Source organism: Vigna unguiculata, chromosome 3 (genome assembly GCF_037176805.1).
Source record: "Vigna unguiculata cultivar grain cowpea cultivar isolate G323 ecotype 2 chromosome 3, ASM3717680v1, whole genome shotgun sequence".
NCBI classification, from domain to species: domain Eukaryota; kingdom Viridiplantae; phylum Streptophyta; class Magnoliopsida; order Fabales; family Fabaceae; genus Vigna; species Vigna unguiculata.
The window spans coordinates 26,804,934-26,820,392 of NC_140794.1; the positions used below are offsets into that span (position 1 = coordinate 26,804,934).

The 15,459-nt window shown below is 33.8% G+C and overlaps 1 protein-coding gene and 4 non-coding genes across 5 annotated transcripts; all 5 read right to left on the reverse strand.

The window, feature by feature from the left end:
- Positions 1-11,248: 11,248 nt before the first annotated feature.
- Positions 11,249-11,344, reverse strand: LOC114179980 (small nucleolar RNA snoR31/Z110/Z27). Its single transcript, XR_003603560.1, has one exon. It is a non-coding gene; the product is annotated as a small nucleolar RNA snoR31/Z110/Z27 (small nucleolar RNA).
- Positions 11,345-11,587: 243 nt separating this feature from the next.
- Positions 11,588-11,677, reverse strand: LOC114180003 (small nucleolar RNA snoR31). The gene has a single exon (XR_003603582.1). It is a non-coding gene; the product is annotated as a small nucleolar RNA snoR31 (small nucleolar RNA).
- Positions 11,678-11,806: 129 nt separating this feature from the next.
- LOC114180013 (small nucleolar RNA snoR136) lies at positions 11,807-11,947 on the reverse strand. The gene has a single exon (XR_003603591.1). It is a non-coding gene; the product is annotated as a small nucleolar RNA snoR136 (small nucleolar RNA).
- A 130-nt stretch (positions 11,948-12,077) lies between these two features.
- Positions 12,078-12,161, reverse strand: LOC114180030 (small nucleolar RNA SNORD25). Its single transcript, XR_003603607.1, has one exon. It is a non-coding gene; the product is annotated as a small nucleolar RNA SNORD25 (small nucleolar RNA).
- A 637-nt stretch (positions 12,162-12,798) lies between these two features.
- LOC114176597 (actin-related protein 2/3 complex subunit 3) lies at positions 12,799-15,151 on the reverse strand. The gene is made up of 5 exons (XM_028061679.2): positions 15,012-15,151; positions 14,860-14,926; positions 14,638-14,746; positions 14,286-14,555; positions 12,799-13,043 (listed from the first exon to the last, which is right to left on the reverse strand). Exons 2-5 carry the CDS (start codon positions 14,860-14,862, stop codon positions 12,901-12,903), a joined length of 525 nt encoding a protein of 174 aa, XP_027917480.1. The 5' UTR covers positions 14,863-14,926; positions 15,012-15,151; the 3' UTR covers positions 12,799-12,900.
- Positions 15,152-15,459: the final 308 nt, after the last annotated feature.

Below are 15,459 nucleotides of genomic sequence, written 5' to 3' on the forward strand. Positions count from 1 at the left end.
GTTTGTAGCAATTGGAGTGGCAACCTCCTTGCAATCCTCCATTTTGAACTTTTTCAACAGTATTTTGATTGGTTCAAAAATGTTTCATGCTTAAGTTGCTTGACTTGCAGCCCTAGAAAGTAGGTAAGCTCACCCATCATGGACATATCAAATTCTCCCTACATAGCTACAACAAACTCTTCACACAATGTGTTGTTATTTGAACCAAAGATGATATCATCAACATACACTTGAACAAGTATAACATCACTTTCATGTTTTCTAATGAAGAGTGTTTTATCCACTGCACCTCTAGCATAACCCTTTGATAAGAGAAAATTGCTTAGCTTTTCATACCACTGTCGTGGTTCTTGTTTCAATCCATATAAGGCCTTTTTCAATTTGAAAACATGGTTAGGATAGAGATGATCCTCAAATCCAAGAGGTTGTAATACATACACTTCTTCATTTAGGAAACTATTCAAGAATGCACTTTTCACATCCATTTGACGCAATTTAAAGTTACACATTCAAGCATATGCTAAGAGTAATCTTACAACTTCTAGCCTAGCTATAAGTGGATAAGTTTCATCAAAGTCAATGCCTTCTTCTTGATTATAACCATTAGCATCTAGTCTAGCTTTGTTCCTTACATTATCATTTTTATCCATTTTGTTTCTAAAGACTCATTTAGTTCCAATTATATTCATATCATCAGTTTTAGGCACTAGAAACCACACATCATTTCTTGTGAATTGATTGAGTTCATCTTGCATAGTAATAATCTAATTACTATCGTTCAAAGCATGATGAAGGATTGACCACTCAAAGAACCATGGAGACTCCCCAAGGAGAATTACTAGGAGCATGACTAAAGGGGATGATCCTTCTTCTATGTCTCTCTCTTTATTTTTCATCTTAATTTCTTGATTTCCCTAAGTTGACTTAGTTGACTTAATTTTGGGCGACTTGTTGACCTTTGACTATGGTTGACTCATTGACCAAAATTAATTAAACTTAAGTCAACATGCTAATCCTTGTTTAAGTTATTTTGTAGGTTAATTTTGTAGAGATAAGCTTGATAGGTGGCACATGGTGATTAGAGAGCATGAATGATGTGGAGGAGAGAGTAAAGCAAAAGCAAAAAGCATAAAGCAAAAATAGACATTGCACCTTTTGTCTCTTTTGATCTTTATGCTCCTTTGCATGATTTGGAGACCATTTTTGTCTCTTCCTCCACCCTTTGGATGAGGATCCACATGGGAAGAAACACCACCATCTCATTTTGTGCCTAGCTTGAAGATGCTTTTAGAACTAGGGTTTTGCTTGCTTTTCTAGTTAGCCATTTTGATCTTTTGTATTTTGCTTAGAGACCCTAAGACTATCTATTTAAGGAGAGCTCTACCACTTGTAAAAGGGTTGAATACTTTGAATCTAAACACTCTTGTTTACAACCTCATTTCCGTGAGTTATCCCTTCTCCCAAGGAGTGGAAGAACTCTTGCCTTATCTTGCTTATGCAAGTGGCGACACCATACCACTACTCTCTTCTCTTCCATTTTACTTGTTCTTCTTCTTTTCATTGTATTTTCGTTTTTGGTGTTGCTCTTGTTATTTTCAATTTTAAGCACCCTAATCTATCTCTTCTCCTATTGAACTCTTGGAAAGGAACCTTCACATCTAGATAGCTTGTTATCTTAATGTCCAGTCGGGATTTCCTTGAGTTTTCTTAAAATAACTCTTCATTATATTCATAATCTTCAAAGGAAACAAGATAATCCTTCATCAAAGCATCATTCACATTTTTAGGTTCAATTGAGATACAAAAGTGACATGTTCACAAAATACATTCTACGTCTAATAGATACTCCCTGTTTGAAGTCACCTATGATGTTGTCCTTTGATAAACCTCTAAGCTGAATCCAATCCTTACGCAAGTTGTTGTCTGTAGCTTTTTCAGTCGACTATTTTTCCTTTTCAGCCGATTGATTTCCTGCAGCAAAGGGCTTTTCTGCAACAAAAAATTGTTCCTGTAGTAGGTCTTCTTCATATGCATTCTTTGGCACTTGATCTTGCAACTTTGGGTTAGTTTCATCAAATACAACATGTATGGACTGTTCAACAGTCATTAATTTCTTATTATAAACTCTATATTCATGGCTTTGCAAAGCATAACCTTTATTACTAAGTTGGTCAAGGTACCATAAGTCTTTCTTTTCACTTTTGATAACCTGCAAAACAAATATACATTACATGATACCCTTTTATAGGTTGGGTCCAACATGGTTAAGCCTTTGTTGATCCTTTTGGGATCCATTTCATAAATCCTTTAGATACATAATATTTTCTAGCTTTGCAACTTTTAGAAATATGCCTTTTTCTCATACAATAATTACAAGTTGTCAAAGAAATATCACTTGATGCATTCTTGGAAAAAAATTAGCAAACTTCTTGACTTTCTTTTCATTAAAAGAGTTATAACCAATTCCAGCCCTTCCAAAAACACAATTTTGAGAGCCAAGAACAACTTCCAAGTTTGTTTTTCCTCTTGTGAACCTTGCACATGTTTTTATAAGGTATTTGACTTTGTTTTCCAAAAGGGTGCAGTTTTCACAAGGTTTTGCAATCAATTGATTTTCACTACAACAGGTTGAATTATTGTAAATCATGTCAAGATGTTCAAAATCAACTTTTAAATCGGCTATTTCTCTTTCCAATTGATTAACTCTGTTTTCAGCCAGCTGTTTAATCCTTTCAATCGGTTGTTTAATGCAGAAATCTTATTTGCTTCATTATGCAACTCTTCAAAATCATGCAAAATTGATTGTAGTCATTTTTATCTATAGATCTTACTTGACTTGATCAGGATGACTCATATCCAACCATGAGGCATAAGTTGGCTTCCTCACTTCCTTCTTGTGATGAGCTACTTGTTGAATCATCATTATTTCCCCAAGCAAGGTGATACGATCCTATCCAGGAAAGAATATGATCATTTCTGAATTTGAATCCTCAAGAGGCGACACGAATACATAAGAGAAGAACGCGGAATAAGACAGAGATGGGAGACGCCACAATCTAGCAGATTGATAAGTCAAGTGAAGATTCGCCACAAAGATGTTAATCTTTGATAAGACCGAAGGCCTAAGCCAAGAACAAAGAGAAACATCTCTTTAATGGAAATCAAATTCAATATATGACTAAAAGTGTCCACATCAGTTTTTAGTACCTTTATTTATAGGCACGTAAGTTTAAGCAAACCTGCAAACCCTACAAGAAGGCCCAAGCCCAAAACATAAAAGCATAAACTAATTATAAAAGAAAGCTCAAAACCCAAAAACATAAAACATAACTAATTTCTAAAAGAAAACCCAAAAATTCATCTTCAAGTTCTTCTTGTATGGAATCTTGGGATAGTCCTCTATCATTCCCTCCTTCTTGAAGAGAATTTGTCCTCAAATTCGTACCACTTGAAGTTTAGGAAATAGACTTCTATCGTACCCTCCTTCTTAAAGAGAATTTGTCCTCAAATTCGTCTCACTTGTAGATTCTTTATCATTCTCCCCTGTTTCGAGAGAATTCGACCTGAATTCTGAAAGGTCCTCCCGGGTCAAATACGAACCTTATAATGATATATTTGATGGCCCTGCAGTCATTGCACATCGACCCCAATCTATCTTTCATAGGTACCGGAATGACTAGAATAGCACAAGGACTCAAACTTTCTTGAACTGATCCTTTGTCCATAAGTTGCTCCACATGCTTTTGTATCTCTTTAGTTTCTTCTGTGTTACTCCTATAGGTTAGTCTATTAGGAAGGGATGCACCCTGAATGAGATCTATATTATACTCAGTACCCCTTTTAGGAGGTAAACCATGAGGAATGTCTTTAGGAAAGACATCATCATACTTCTTGAGAAGTTGCTCCATACCTAAAGACAAATAAGCTTGCACAGAAGAGAGACAAATATTGTTAGGCATAAGCAAATATAAGGGTTGTTTCTTAATCAACGCTCTGTTTATTTCTTTTTCTCTCAATAAAAGGCTTTTATCACTCCTTATTTTTTTACCTTCCTTTTTCTTACCTTTTTCTGGAATTTTCTCTCTTTCTTCTTTTCTCTCTTGCTCTCTTCTCACTCTCATCTTAATTTGATCCTCACAAACTTCTCTAGGAGATAAAGGTGTTAGGGACACCTTCTGCCCCTTAAACAGGAAAGAATACTTATTGGTTAGACCATCATGGGTTACCTTTCAATCATATTGCCAAGGCCTCCCTAACAACAAGTGACTCGCCTCCATAGGTACCACATCATATACTACCTCATCGACATATTTACCTATAGAGAAAGCAATGTTCACCTGCTTATCTACCACCAATTCTCCATCCTCACTCAACCATTGCAAAGTATAAGGACTAGGGTGCATAGATGTCACCAAACCAAGCTTTTCCGCTAGCCGTTTACTAGCTACATTTGTACAACTTCCTCCATCAATGATGAGTGAACACACCTTTCCCCTAACCATACATCTAGAATGAAAAATATTTCTTCTTTGGGTCTCATCTTTTTCCTTATTCATACTACCCAACAATCACCTAACCATCAAGAGATCTCCCTCCACAAGGGGGACTTCACACTCTTTTTCCTCCTTATCACTATTAGATGATTTAGATGATTCACCGGCGGAATGCTCACTAATGTACTCACCATTCGCCAACAACATCATAGTTCTTTTGTAGGGACATTCAGCTGTGATATGTCCTCTACCCAAACATTTGAAACATTTTATTGCACTAGAACGTGAAGAATCATCATTACTAGCTTGAGAAGTTACTTTACCATTTGAGGACTCCTTCTCCTTAGATTTAGGAATGGTAGAAGTAGCTCCCTCCTTCTTATATTTCTCTATATCTCTCCATTTGGTGGATGACTTCCTATAGGCGCTTCTTTTCTTGAGTTGTTGTTCCACTTTGGTGGCTTGGTGAATAAGATCCTCCAAGGTCTCATAATGGTGCATCTCCACCACATCTTGAATCTCCCTATTTAATCCATTCAAGAATCTAGCCATTGTAGCCATATGTGTTTCTTCCACTTCAGCTTTCATCAAGGTGACCTCCATCTCTTGAACATACTCTTCAACATTTTTATTTCCCTATGTAAGTCTTTGTAATTTGTTGAAGATCTCTTTTTTATAATAAGGAGGCACAAATCTTTCCTTCATAGCTACCTTTAATTGCTCCCATGTAGAAATTGGCATCCGCCTTCTTCTAGTTATGTCCACGGTGATTTGATTCCACCAATTCATAGCATAGCCTTCAAACTCCAAGGAAACCATAAGCACCTTATCATCATCCTCATAATCGTAAAAGTTGAAGATTTGGTCAAGCTTCATTTCCCATGCCAGGTAGGCTTCCGGGTCATTAGCTCCATTAAATTTAAGAATTATAATCTTCCTCCACATCTTATCTCTTCGAGGTGTGTGGTTCCCGAACTCCTCTCGTCTTTGGCCTTGTCTTGGCCTAAAATCATGCTCCTCCTTATCATTATCCCTCCTAAACACGTGGTTCCCAAATGCCTCTCGTCTTTGGCCTCACTGTGGCCTAAAAACATGTGCCACTTCATCATTATGAGAAGAATGGTCTGAATCATCATGTCTCTTTCTTCTTCTCTCCACTCCCTCTAATCTCACGCTCACATCTTCATTAAACTTTTGGAGCCTTTCGAACTGTTGTTGATTGTGTTGTTGCATTTGATTCATTTGTAACATGAGCTTATCAAGTCCAACCATAAGTGTCGTAGTCTTAGGTGATAGAGGCTCACTATTCTGGGAAGAAGTCATGCCTTACAAGCAAATATTAGCAACAATATTTTTATTTTTTTATTTTTTGGACCTCACCACTCTGCTAAGTGTTTCACTCAATTTTTCACTCGTGTATCACACTTATAGGCTTTTTCTAAATGTACTATATTGCCTTTTACCACTCAATTTCCCTTTAGGGCTTGACAAAGAACTCTAGTAACTTAAGCAAATAGTGAACAAACAATGTGAAAAATGTTACGAGATATAAATCTTAACTTTAGAGGACAAAGAAAATTCAAAACTCTAGACAAAACTTCAAGGAATTTTAAGGACACAAAACAAGAAAATTAAAATTAGAAAATAATAGGACTACCAAAGAGATTTAAATGAACAACACAGAGACTCTAAGAGAAAGACTGATTGCAAGTAGATATCAATAAATCACAAATAAATTGCAATAAAAGTTGTGTTGAACTCCCCCCTTTTTTTTATCCTTCTTGTTTTACGTTTTTTTCCAATATATATTTGTTTCTTTTGGACTTGATCCACAATATTTTGTTTTTTTTTTGCAGTTCAACAAAAAAACAAACTTAAACAATTGATCCTTTAAATCCTCATACTCATGTAAATCAAAAGTAAGTGTACTTGAAAATTCCAAACACAAAAACAAATAATTTCCACGAATCAAATGTAGAAATACACAATTTAAATAGAGAACAGAAAAGAAAAAAAAAATGCGCCAAATAAAAAAAAATCAACCAAATTGGAAACAACCTTAGGGGTTTTACTCCTTACAAACGAAACAAACAAAATTAAAAAAAATAGAACAAGCAGACGTTGAAAAATTGTAGTTTTTTTTATATGACAGAAAAATAACATAGAAGAGAAAATTCAAACCAGAACCTTGCTCTAGATACCAGATGATACGATCCTATCCAGGAGAGAGTATGATCGTTTCTGAATTTGAATCCTCAAGAGACACGACACGAATAAATCAGAGAAGAACGCGAAATAAGACAGAGATGGAGGACGTCACAATCTAGCAAATTGATAAGTCAAGTGAAGATTTGCCACAAAGATGTTAATCTTTGATAAGAACCGAAGGCCTAAGCCAAGAACAAAGATAAACCTCTCTTTAATGGAAATCAAATTCAATATATGACTAAAAGTGTCCACATCAGTTTTTAGAACCTTTATTTATAGGCACATAAGTTTAAGCAAACCTGCAAACCCTACAAGAAGGCCCAAGTCCAAAACATAAAAGCATAAACTAATTATAAAAGAAAAACTCAAAACCCAAAAACATAAAATATAACTAATTTCTAAAAGAAAACCCAAAAGTTCATCTTCAAGTTCTTCTTGTATGGAATCTTGGGATAGTCCTCTATCACAAGGTAAGCACGTGTTTCCTTAGGCTTTCTTTCCTTTTTCTTATCTGCACTTTTATCCTTGTTAAGGTTTGGACATTCAATTTTCATATGTTCTTGTTTCCCACACTTGTAACAAGTAAAACTAGAAGTATTATTTAAATCAACTTGTTTAGAATTATACCTCCTTTGGTTACCTTTGTTACTTCTTCCTTTGAGAAACTTTCCAAACCTTTTGACAAGGAGATTCAAGTTCTCACTATCACTTGATTCAGCCACCTCATCCTTGGGTTCCTCGTTCGTCTTGGTGCTAGTCTTCAAGGCTATGTTCCTTACCTTTCTCACTTGACTCTATCTCATTTAGCCTTTGCATCTCAATCTCATGCTCCCTAAGCTTGCCAAACAATGCAGTTGTAGTCAAAATGGATAGATCTCTTGTTTCTGAGTTAGTCGTGACCTTTGGTTGCCAAGATCTATCAAGACACTTCAACACGTTGATGTTTAACTCTTCTTTGTCAAATTCCTTACCCAAACTCATGAGATGGTTGACTATATGAGTGAATATCTTTTGTACATCCACTATAGATTCTCCTTGTTTCATCTTGAATAGCTCATACTCTTGAATCAAGGCATGCTTCCTTGCTTTCTTAACATCATTGATTCCTTCATGAGTCACTTCAAGAACCTCCCACATTTCCTTGGCACTCTAGCATTATGAAACACGAAAAAACTCATCCATGTTGAGAGATGACGTGAGGATATTCTTTGCATTGCACTCATATTGAGCTCTCCTCCTTCCTTCCTCAGTCCATTGAGTCTAAGGCTTATCAACCTGCACATTTGCAACAATATGCGTAGGAGTATATGGTCCATTTATGATTGCATCCCATATCCCTTGATCTATTGATTCAATAAAGATTTTCATCCTAATGTTCCAAAATTGGTAATTAATGCCACTAAACATAGGGGGTATATGAATTGAGGCACCTTCAGCAAAGGGTAACTTGTTTTCAGCCATTTCAAGTAGTTTAAAAATAGATTTAGGACCTTACTTGAGCAAATTTCAAGTACCCAACTCTAGATACCAATTGTTAGTTTTGAAATGGTTAAAATACCAAGAAGGGGGAAGGGTTGAATTGGCTAGTTAAAAAAATAAGCTATCTTTGAAATCTAAAAACCACCTTTAATTGAATCAATTCGATCACCAAATTAGGATGCAAAAGCTACTGGACAATATACTTTCAATCGGTCAAAAATAGAGTTAATCAATTGATTTTACTAAACAGATTCTGTTCTGGTATAATTAACCGATTGAAATAGGAAAACAGTCGACTAAAATACTAGAAAAAATGCATATTCAAGTTTTAAACTAGGAACAATGCACAAGAATGATCAAGACAGGTTCTAATTGATTATACAAACATGCTCAATGCTGCAGATATCATGAAAACATACAAGAACACTAAAAAGATGATTTTAACTCAAGTTCTTTAAAATTTAAATGATTATGCAAGCGAGAAGGGTTAGAAAAAAGATTGGATCACAAGATTTTTATACTGGTTCACTCAAACCTGAGCTACATCTAGTTTGTCAAGGCAACCTGAGCTACATCTAGTTTGTCAAGGCAACCTGAGCTTGACTTTGCACTATTTCAAAAGATTTACAAAGTATCCACCCTTACACTTTCAAAATAAGAAAAAACCACAAACAAGACTCTTGAATCACACAAGAATCACACCAGCACAGCAAGAACCCTCTTGCAGACTTGGAAAATCACCAAGCACACACACAAAGCTTATGAAAGATCAAACCTCAGTGATAGCACAACCCAGCCTACCACAAACCACATTCTCCAAGCTTCAAACATAAGCCAAAAGCTCAAATAATTGATCCAAGATCAATCTTCAACAGCTGCAGTCTGAATGATCACGAAAGAGAGAGTTTTCCCAAGTTTCCAGAATAATTTCGCGCTAAAAAATGATCAAAATACCTCTCTTTCAAAAATCACGGCTCTTATACTCAAACTGTTACAAAATTCAACATGTTGATTTCCATATCAATCGGTTGATTTCACTTGACTTAAGTGAAATCAGTCGATTAAAAAATAAATCAACTGATTGAATTAGTCACAGTTTAAGACTACTGCAGCTAACATTTTTACCTATTGAAAAATCATTCAACAGATTAAAAGAGACATTTTAACCTGTTGAAAAACCATTCAACAGATTAAAAAACATAACAACGACCAAATACATTAAATTAATGTTATAAGGTCTACAATATGAATTACAAACATCAAATACACTTTCTTAATGATGTATCCATGTGGAGAGCACACGTTTTAGCCTTGATCAGCATGAATACCATTAAATCTCCTTATCTTCATCAATGTAGGCTTCATTCCAATGGTAATGGCTTCTAAGTAGTTCAAAAAGCTTCATCAAATCTTCAAGAGACATACCACCTTAGCTTCACATGTCAACAAATCTGAGTTATTATTAGCTCTTGTATTATGATGAATAAATGAGATATATCTTTATAAATATGACTTATGTATTAGTCTTTGTAATTCTGATCAAGCATATGACCGATATCATAACACACATATATTAAGAGCATCACAAAAAAATATTATATTCTTTATGACTCAATTATATATAATATAATATATTCTTTACTAATCAATTTTCTTTCTCATTCATTTATAACGATATATCTCATTTATTCATATTAACACAAGAATTAGTAACAATTCAAACTAACAATACAAAACTTTTAAAAGAAGGAACGACTGCAACAAGGACTAACAACAACAAAGAAGACAACACATGTTAGACACATGTCACCATCTCTAATGATGTATTGGAACACTATTTGTCATATAGGATGAATTTTAACATCTTCAAAATATAGGAACCAAACAATATCAAAATTTTGATTGATAATCACTTTGGATTTTATGTAATTATTTAAGGATTAAAAACATATTTATAATCAAGTTTTTATTGGATTTGTTATCATAATAAAGATACATGTTAAACTTATAAAAAGGAAGTTGAAATATTTTTAAAATAAGTTAATAACTTTTTTGTCGAATTTATCATGAAATCACTCTTAGCCCGTTAAGTGTTTATATATGGATTACTTATTATTATTATAATTATTATTATTATTATTATTATTATTATTATTATTTAAGTTTCAGGAAGGGAACTATTATTTTTTTATCCATTTTACCTTTTATTTCAATTTCCTACTCATTTCAACCCATCTGTTTCTTTCTTCTCTTTCTCTTCTTAAAATACTCCTCACTCCAACAAGATTAATTTCAATTCTGTTAGTTATAACTCATTTCAATTCAATAACATTCTGATGGTTGGACTTTTTTAGCATGTAAGTTATTTTTATTTTTATAATTGAAAAACCAAAAGCAATATATATAGAATAATTTATAACTAATCAATTATTTTTTTTGTAAAAAGTTATTGAATATATATCTAAACACTATTTGTTCTTTATAATCAGTAGAGTTTACGTTTAGGTCTACATTCATTACATTAATAAATAAAATAAGGCTATAGAATAAACATTTTGTTTTTTTGTTTATTTTTTTCAACTACACAATTTTCTTTCTACAATTCCCTTTTTACTTTTTCTTTCCCCAATTTGCACTTTCAATCCTTCGCCTTTAATTGAACTTTTTTTTTCTTCTATAATTTTTCTCTAGACTTTGTTGTGCTATATTTAGTCCTTTAATTGAATAATGGTTGTATAATTTTGTCCGAAATCAATAATTCAAAAATCAAACTAGACATCCTATTTAAGAGCTTTATAAGAAGCTAACCCAATCAAACAAAAATTGTTAAATAATATTACCAATAATACAATTATTGTCTAATTTACTTAATTATTCTATTAAATAAATGTACATTTTCTAAATTTAAATTACTTTATCATTTAAATATAATAATTTTAGAAACATTTTTAACTACTTAATCCAAGATTCTACGTATTGAATTGATAAATAGAATTGCTAAATACAAAAAATTAACTAGCTAATCAAGATAATTCATTTAGTGGATTTTGTTGAAGGAGAAAATGAAGTGCATCATCAGCACGGAAAATTCATTCTCATCCACAGCAGTGTTCTGCTGTGTAGGAAGGTGTCCTAAGATTTTTCCAATTTCATCACATGATGTAACCAAAAAAAGAAAAAAAGAAAAAAAAAAAAAAAACAGAATTTCAAAGCTACAATTATGCGATGCCTATGTATCAAATTATCAAGAACACTTCTGTAATGATCATCGCATATTAGTTCAAATTATCAAATTATAGTAGCAGAAATGTCTGTGATAACATACGAGAAAAAACATCCTTAAAACATGATAGTAAAAACCAATGGAACCAATGAAACTATGCAAGCATGCTTGCTTCAAAAAGTATGGAGATTCAGAAGCATAGAATTATTTTTACCATCACTTGTAATTACTCAGATCAAGTGTTGGATTATATATTTAGCTTCATCCTAATCTACCAACATTCAAACTTTAAACAAAGATAGATCTCAAACAACTATAACAAAACACAAATTAATAAACATCAAAACAATAGATAGCAAATGACAAAAGAATAATCCTCACGTCCTGACCACAAAAAAAAAGGGGATTTAGTTCCCCGACGTCCAAATGCAGCATCAAATTGCAGCAATGGATAGCGAGGGGAACACACATTTCGGCTTCAATTAAACATTACAAAACACTTGAAACAAGTGCATGCGAAAATCTTAAAGAAAATTAAAGCCTCTGAAGATTAACACCCAATTAAAACTTAAAAGTAGAGCAATAAACATAAACAACGAAACACATTAATTCTACATACGATAAACTCTAACCAAATGTAAAATCATTGAATAAAAAAACTGGTAGCAAAAATAAACAACTCAGTCCCTTAGATGTTCAATTATGTTTGCGATCATAGCCGCAGATCATTACAGGTCTGTAGGCTCATCATAGTTGAAAATAGCACAACCCAAGTTATCCAATCGACAAAAAACAATGCAGAGCTAGAAAAAAAAAATAAAATTTTGGTGAAAAAATTGAATTTAGTTGCTCAGTGTCCTCCCAAAACCAATGGATTGTGGAAAAGATATTAAAGAACAACACAAATAACTATTGCTTCAAGGGAACGAGTTAAATGGGAATGGAATTAATCCGCACCGACCAGATAAAGAAGCTTATGGTCATTTGGGGTTACAAAAGTTTAAAGAAAGAGAAAGGAACGAGAAACCCTAATTTCTTATGCAGGGGTTAAGAAAAAGGACACGGCGGAACGTAAGGGATAAGTGTCGTTTATAAAGTGAGGATTGGAGATGGGAGGGACCCTCTTATCATAATGCACACTAATACTGATAATGTGAAGCTGAGGTGTGATTGATGCAGTTTTGCAATACTTAATAGACAATAAACTAGCATAGCATCACCATTTGCACAGACAAGGTTGGAGACATAATCCAATTATGATTGTTGACTTCATTATATGAGGGGCAAAGAAGAGGCCACCACTAAAAGTGTGAAAATGGGTGCTACCAAGCAAACATTAGTTTGAATATTATCAAATCAAAATGGAAATTTCAAACCAGACAAATAACAACACGCTTTCAATAATCACTATATTTTTTTATTGTCAGATCAACAGTATTTTCAAGTGTATTTTTCACAGCACAACCTATGGTTTAAGAATTGCATACCACTAACAGTTCAAGGAATGATTATATTCATAAATTTCCTCTTTGCAAATGCCAACCACCATTTATTTGGAGTGCCATTAGGTCTGTATGCAACGCTTAATAACCTCCCACTTGTTTCTTCCCTTATCTGCCTCAAATAATTTCTGAACAATTCTGCATTGTTGAGATCACAAAGCTTAAAATACAGGAATATGAATATAAATAAATACATATACACACATGTGTGTGGTCTGTAAAAAGGTTGAGTAAATTGCAACTGCATCAGGTAGAGTAAACACAACAATATATAAAAATTAAATCTAAGCTAGTCTGAGCAATTTTAAATTCTCAATATGTGAACAGTGTTCTAACCATCAATCATGTAAAGCAATAGCAATTGCACTGAGAAACATAGATTACGTTCATATTAAATGAGCTTCAACACACTGTTCGGACAATGACAGATCATCAGTTCTTTGAAAAAATATGTAAAAAAGTCGCTCGACTCGACTCTTCAAAAAGGATTAATTATACAAGGAAATAAAAAACCTACATATTTTGGTATAAATACAAGCTAAAATTTCCTTATAGGAGCAGAAAGTAATAGAACTAAAGTTTCCATTCCAACTATTTTTTTACACATCAAGGAAGTACATATTACAGTCTATTTTATAAACTATTCCTATACTTCCTATTTCTTTTAGTTGGAATCTGAGCAGCAGCGAACCTGGACAACACTACAAAATTTGGATTACATCACCATATAAAGTCACTTAATAGCTAGTGAAGTTAGTTGTTTAAAATGAACCTCTCTGAATGACATTTTTCCAGACTTGAGTAATCTCTTCAGATCACTGAGCACATTTGGTATCACTCCAATCCATGTTTAGATTGTGGCAGTTATCTTAGATATACCTATCCGGCTTCATGGTTAGAGCTATAACTGCATCCCTACTTTCACAAAACTTATAACGAATGAAGGAAGATACTCGATTAGTTTCATCATTGCCAAAGAGCAGCTTTCCTTGTTGGGTGTGTACTAAAATTCACAAGATTCTTTGATACAATTTCTTTGATACATTGAGGCACAAACACACCCATTTGGCCATGCGAGTTTAAAGTGAACTTAGCCAGCAAATGTGAAAATGGTGTCAAATTTTGGGTAAGCAATTGACTGAAAAATACAATAATTAAGGAACAACTCAATACAGTTTTACTGACTATGGTCATGAGTGCAATGGCGAAGGAATCAATAAATACTTCTTAATAAAAGCTTTCCACTTTTGAATCCTTAACTATTACCTCGGAGGCGGGAACTAATTAAATACTTAGACAATTAAATGTTACGATTAAGCTAAGCTTATGCATCTACTTATAAGAACATCAAGGTGAAGGAATAGTAATCAGTGGATTCACCTGCTTCTTCGTGTGATTGAGGGAGGGGGAAAAGGCCCGGAAATGGAAAGCCAGACTCTCCAGGGACAGGAACCTTTTCGAGACCCAAGTTGATGATTGCCTTGGTTCCTTCAGCCAAGGTTCTGCAGCCTTCAAGCCTCTTGAGAGCGATGTTGATGTAAGAGGTCAAGTATATGAGAAGCTTATCAGCAGGGCTCTTGATGTCAAAGTTTCTGAAGAACACATTAGCTCGAAAGAAGGTGATGGCTTCATCCACGATATCAGTTGTATCTGTACCACACATCACAGTCAAAGCATATCTCACATTCAGAAACCACAACAAGGAGAATTGAACAAAAAACAATAGAAAAACCTTGATCTGAAACAGGAGCAGGTCCCTTGATGTGGCTCTTCAAAGGAAGAAGAGGACACCCACAAGCTCTACTCACTCCATCTTCGTTCACAAAACTAGAGTGATAAACCTTTCCATACATAACAACAATGGCAACAATCATTTTAAATTGGGAATCAAAAATTCACAACGCCCGAAATTATGAATTTTGAATAAGCACGAATTGAATTGAATCCCTCGTACCATGACTATTGTGGCCACATAAGAACAAGGATTGCTCAGAAGATTTCAATCGCAACCCCAAGCGTTTCTGAAAATGAAAAGAAAAGAAAACAATTCAAGCATGTAAATATGTAATTGTTTGGAATAAGACTGAGAAATTGATAAATGTGTACCAAAACAACAAAAAGTAGAAGTAAATTGAATAATTAAGATGCCAAATTTGTTAGGTGATGTGAAATCAAGATTGTGGAAAAAGTAACTATGAATGGGAGTGGGATCTGACAATAACGATAGTGGTTAGTCTATTCTTTATTACAATGTCAACAACGCTCAAGGGACAAGTAAACAGAACACGCCGCTTCTTCCTGCACCCCTTTTTTTTCTTCCTCCAACCCTAAATGAATATATTCCAATTTTACCCTTATAAATTTATAGTAAAATATAGGTATAATTACTAATTTGGTACCCAATTTTTTGATTAAATTCAATTTGGTCCCCATAGTTTTGGTTTGTTCAATTTAGTACCCAATTATTAAAAAGGATTCAATTTGGTCCTTTTTGTTACGTTGGAATTAACACCGTGTCCGTACAGGACACATATCAAGCCATGAAATTTTTACT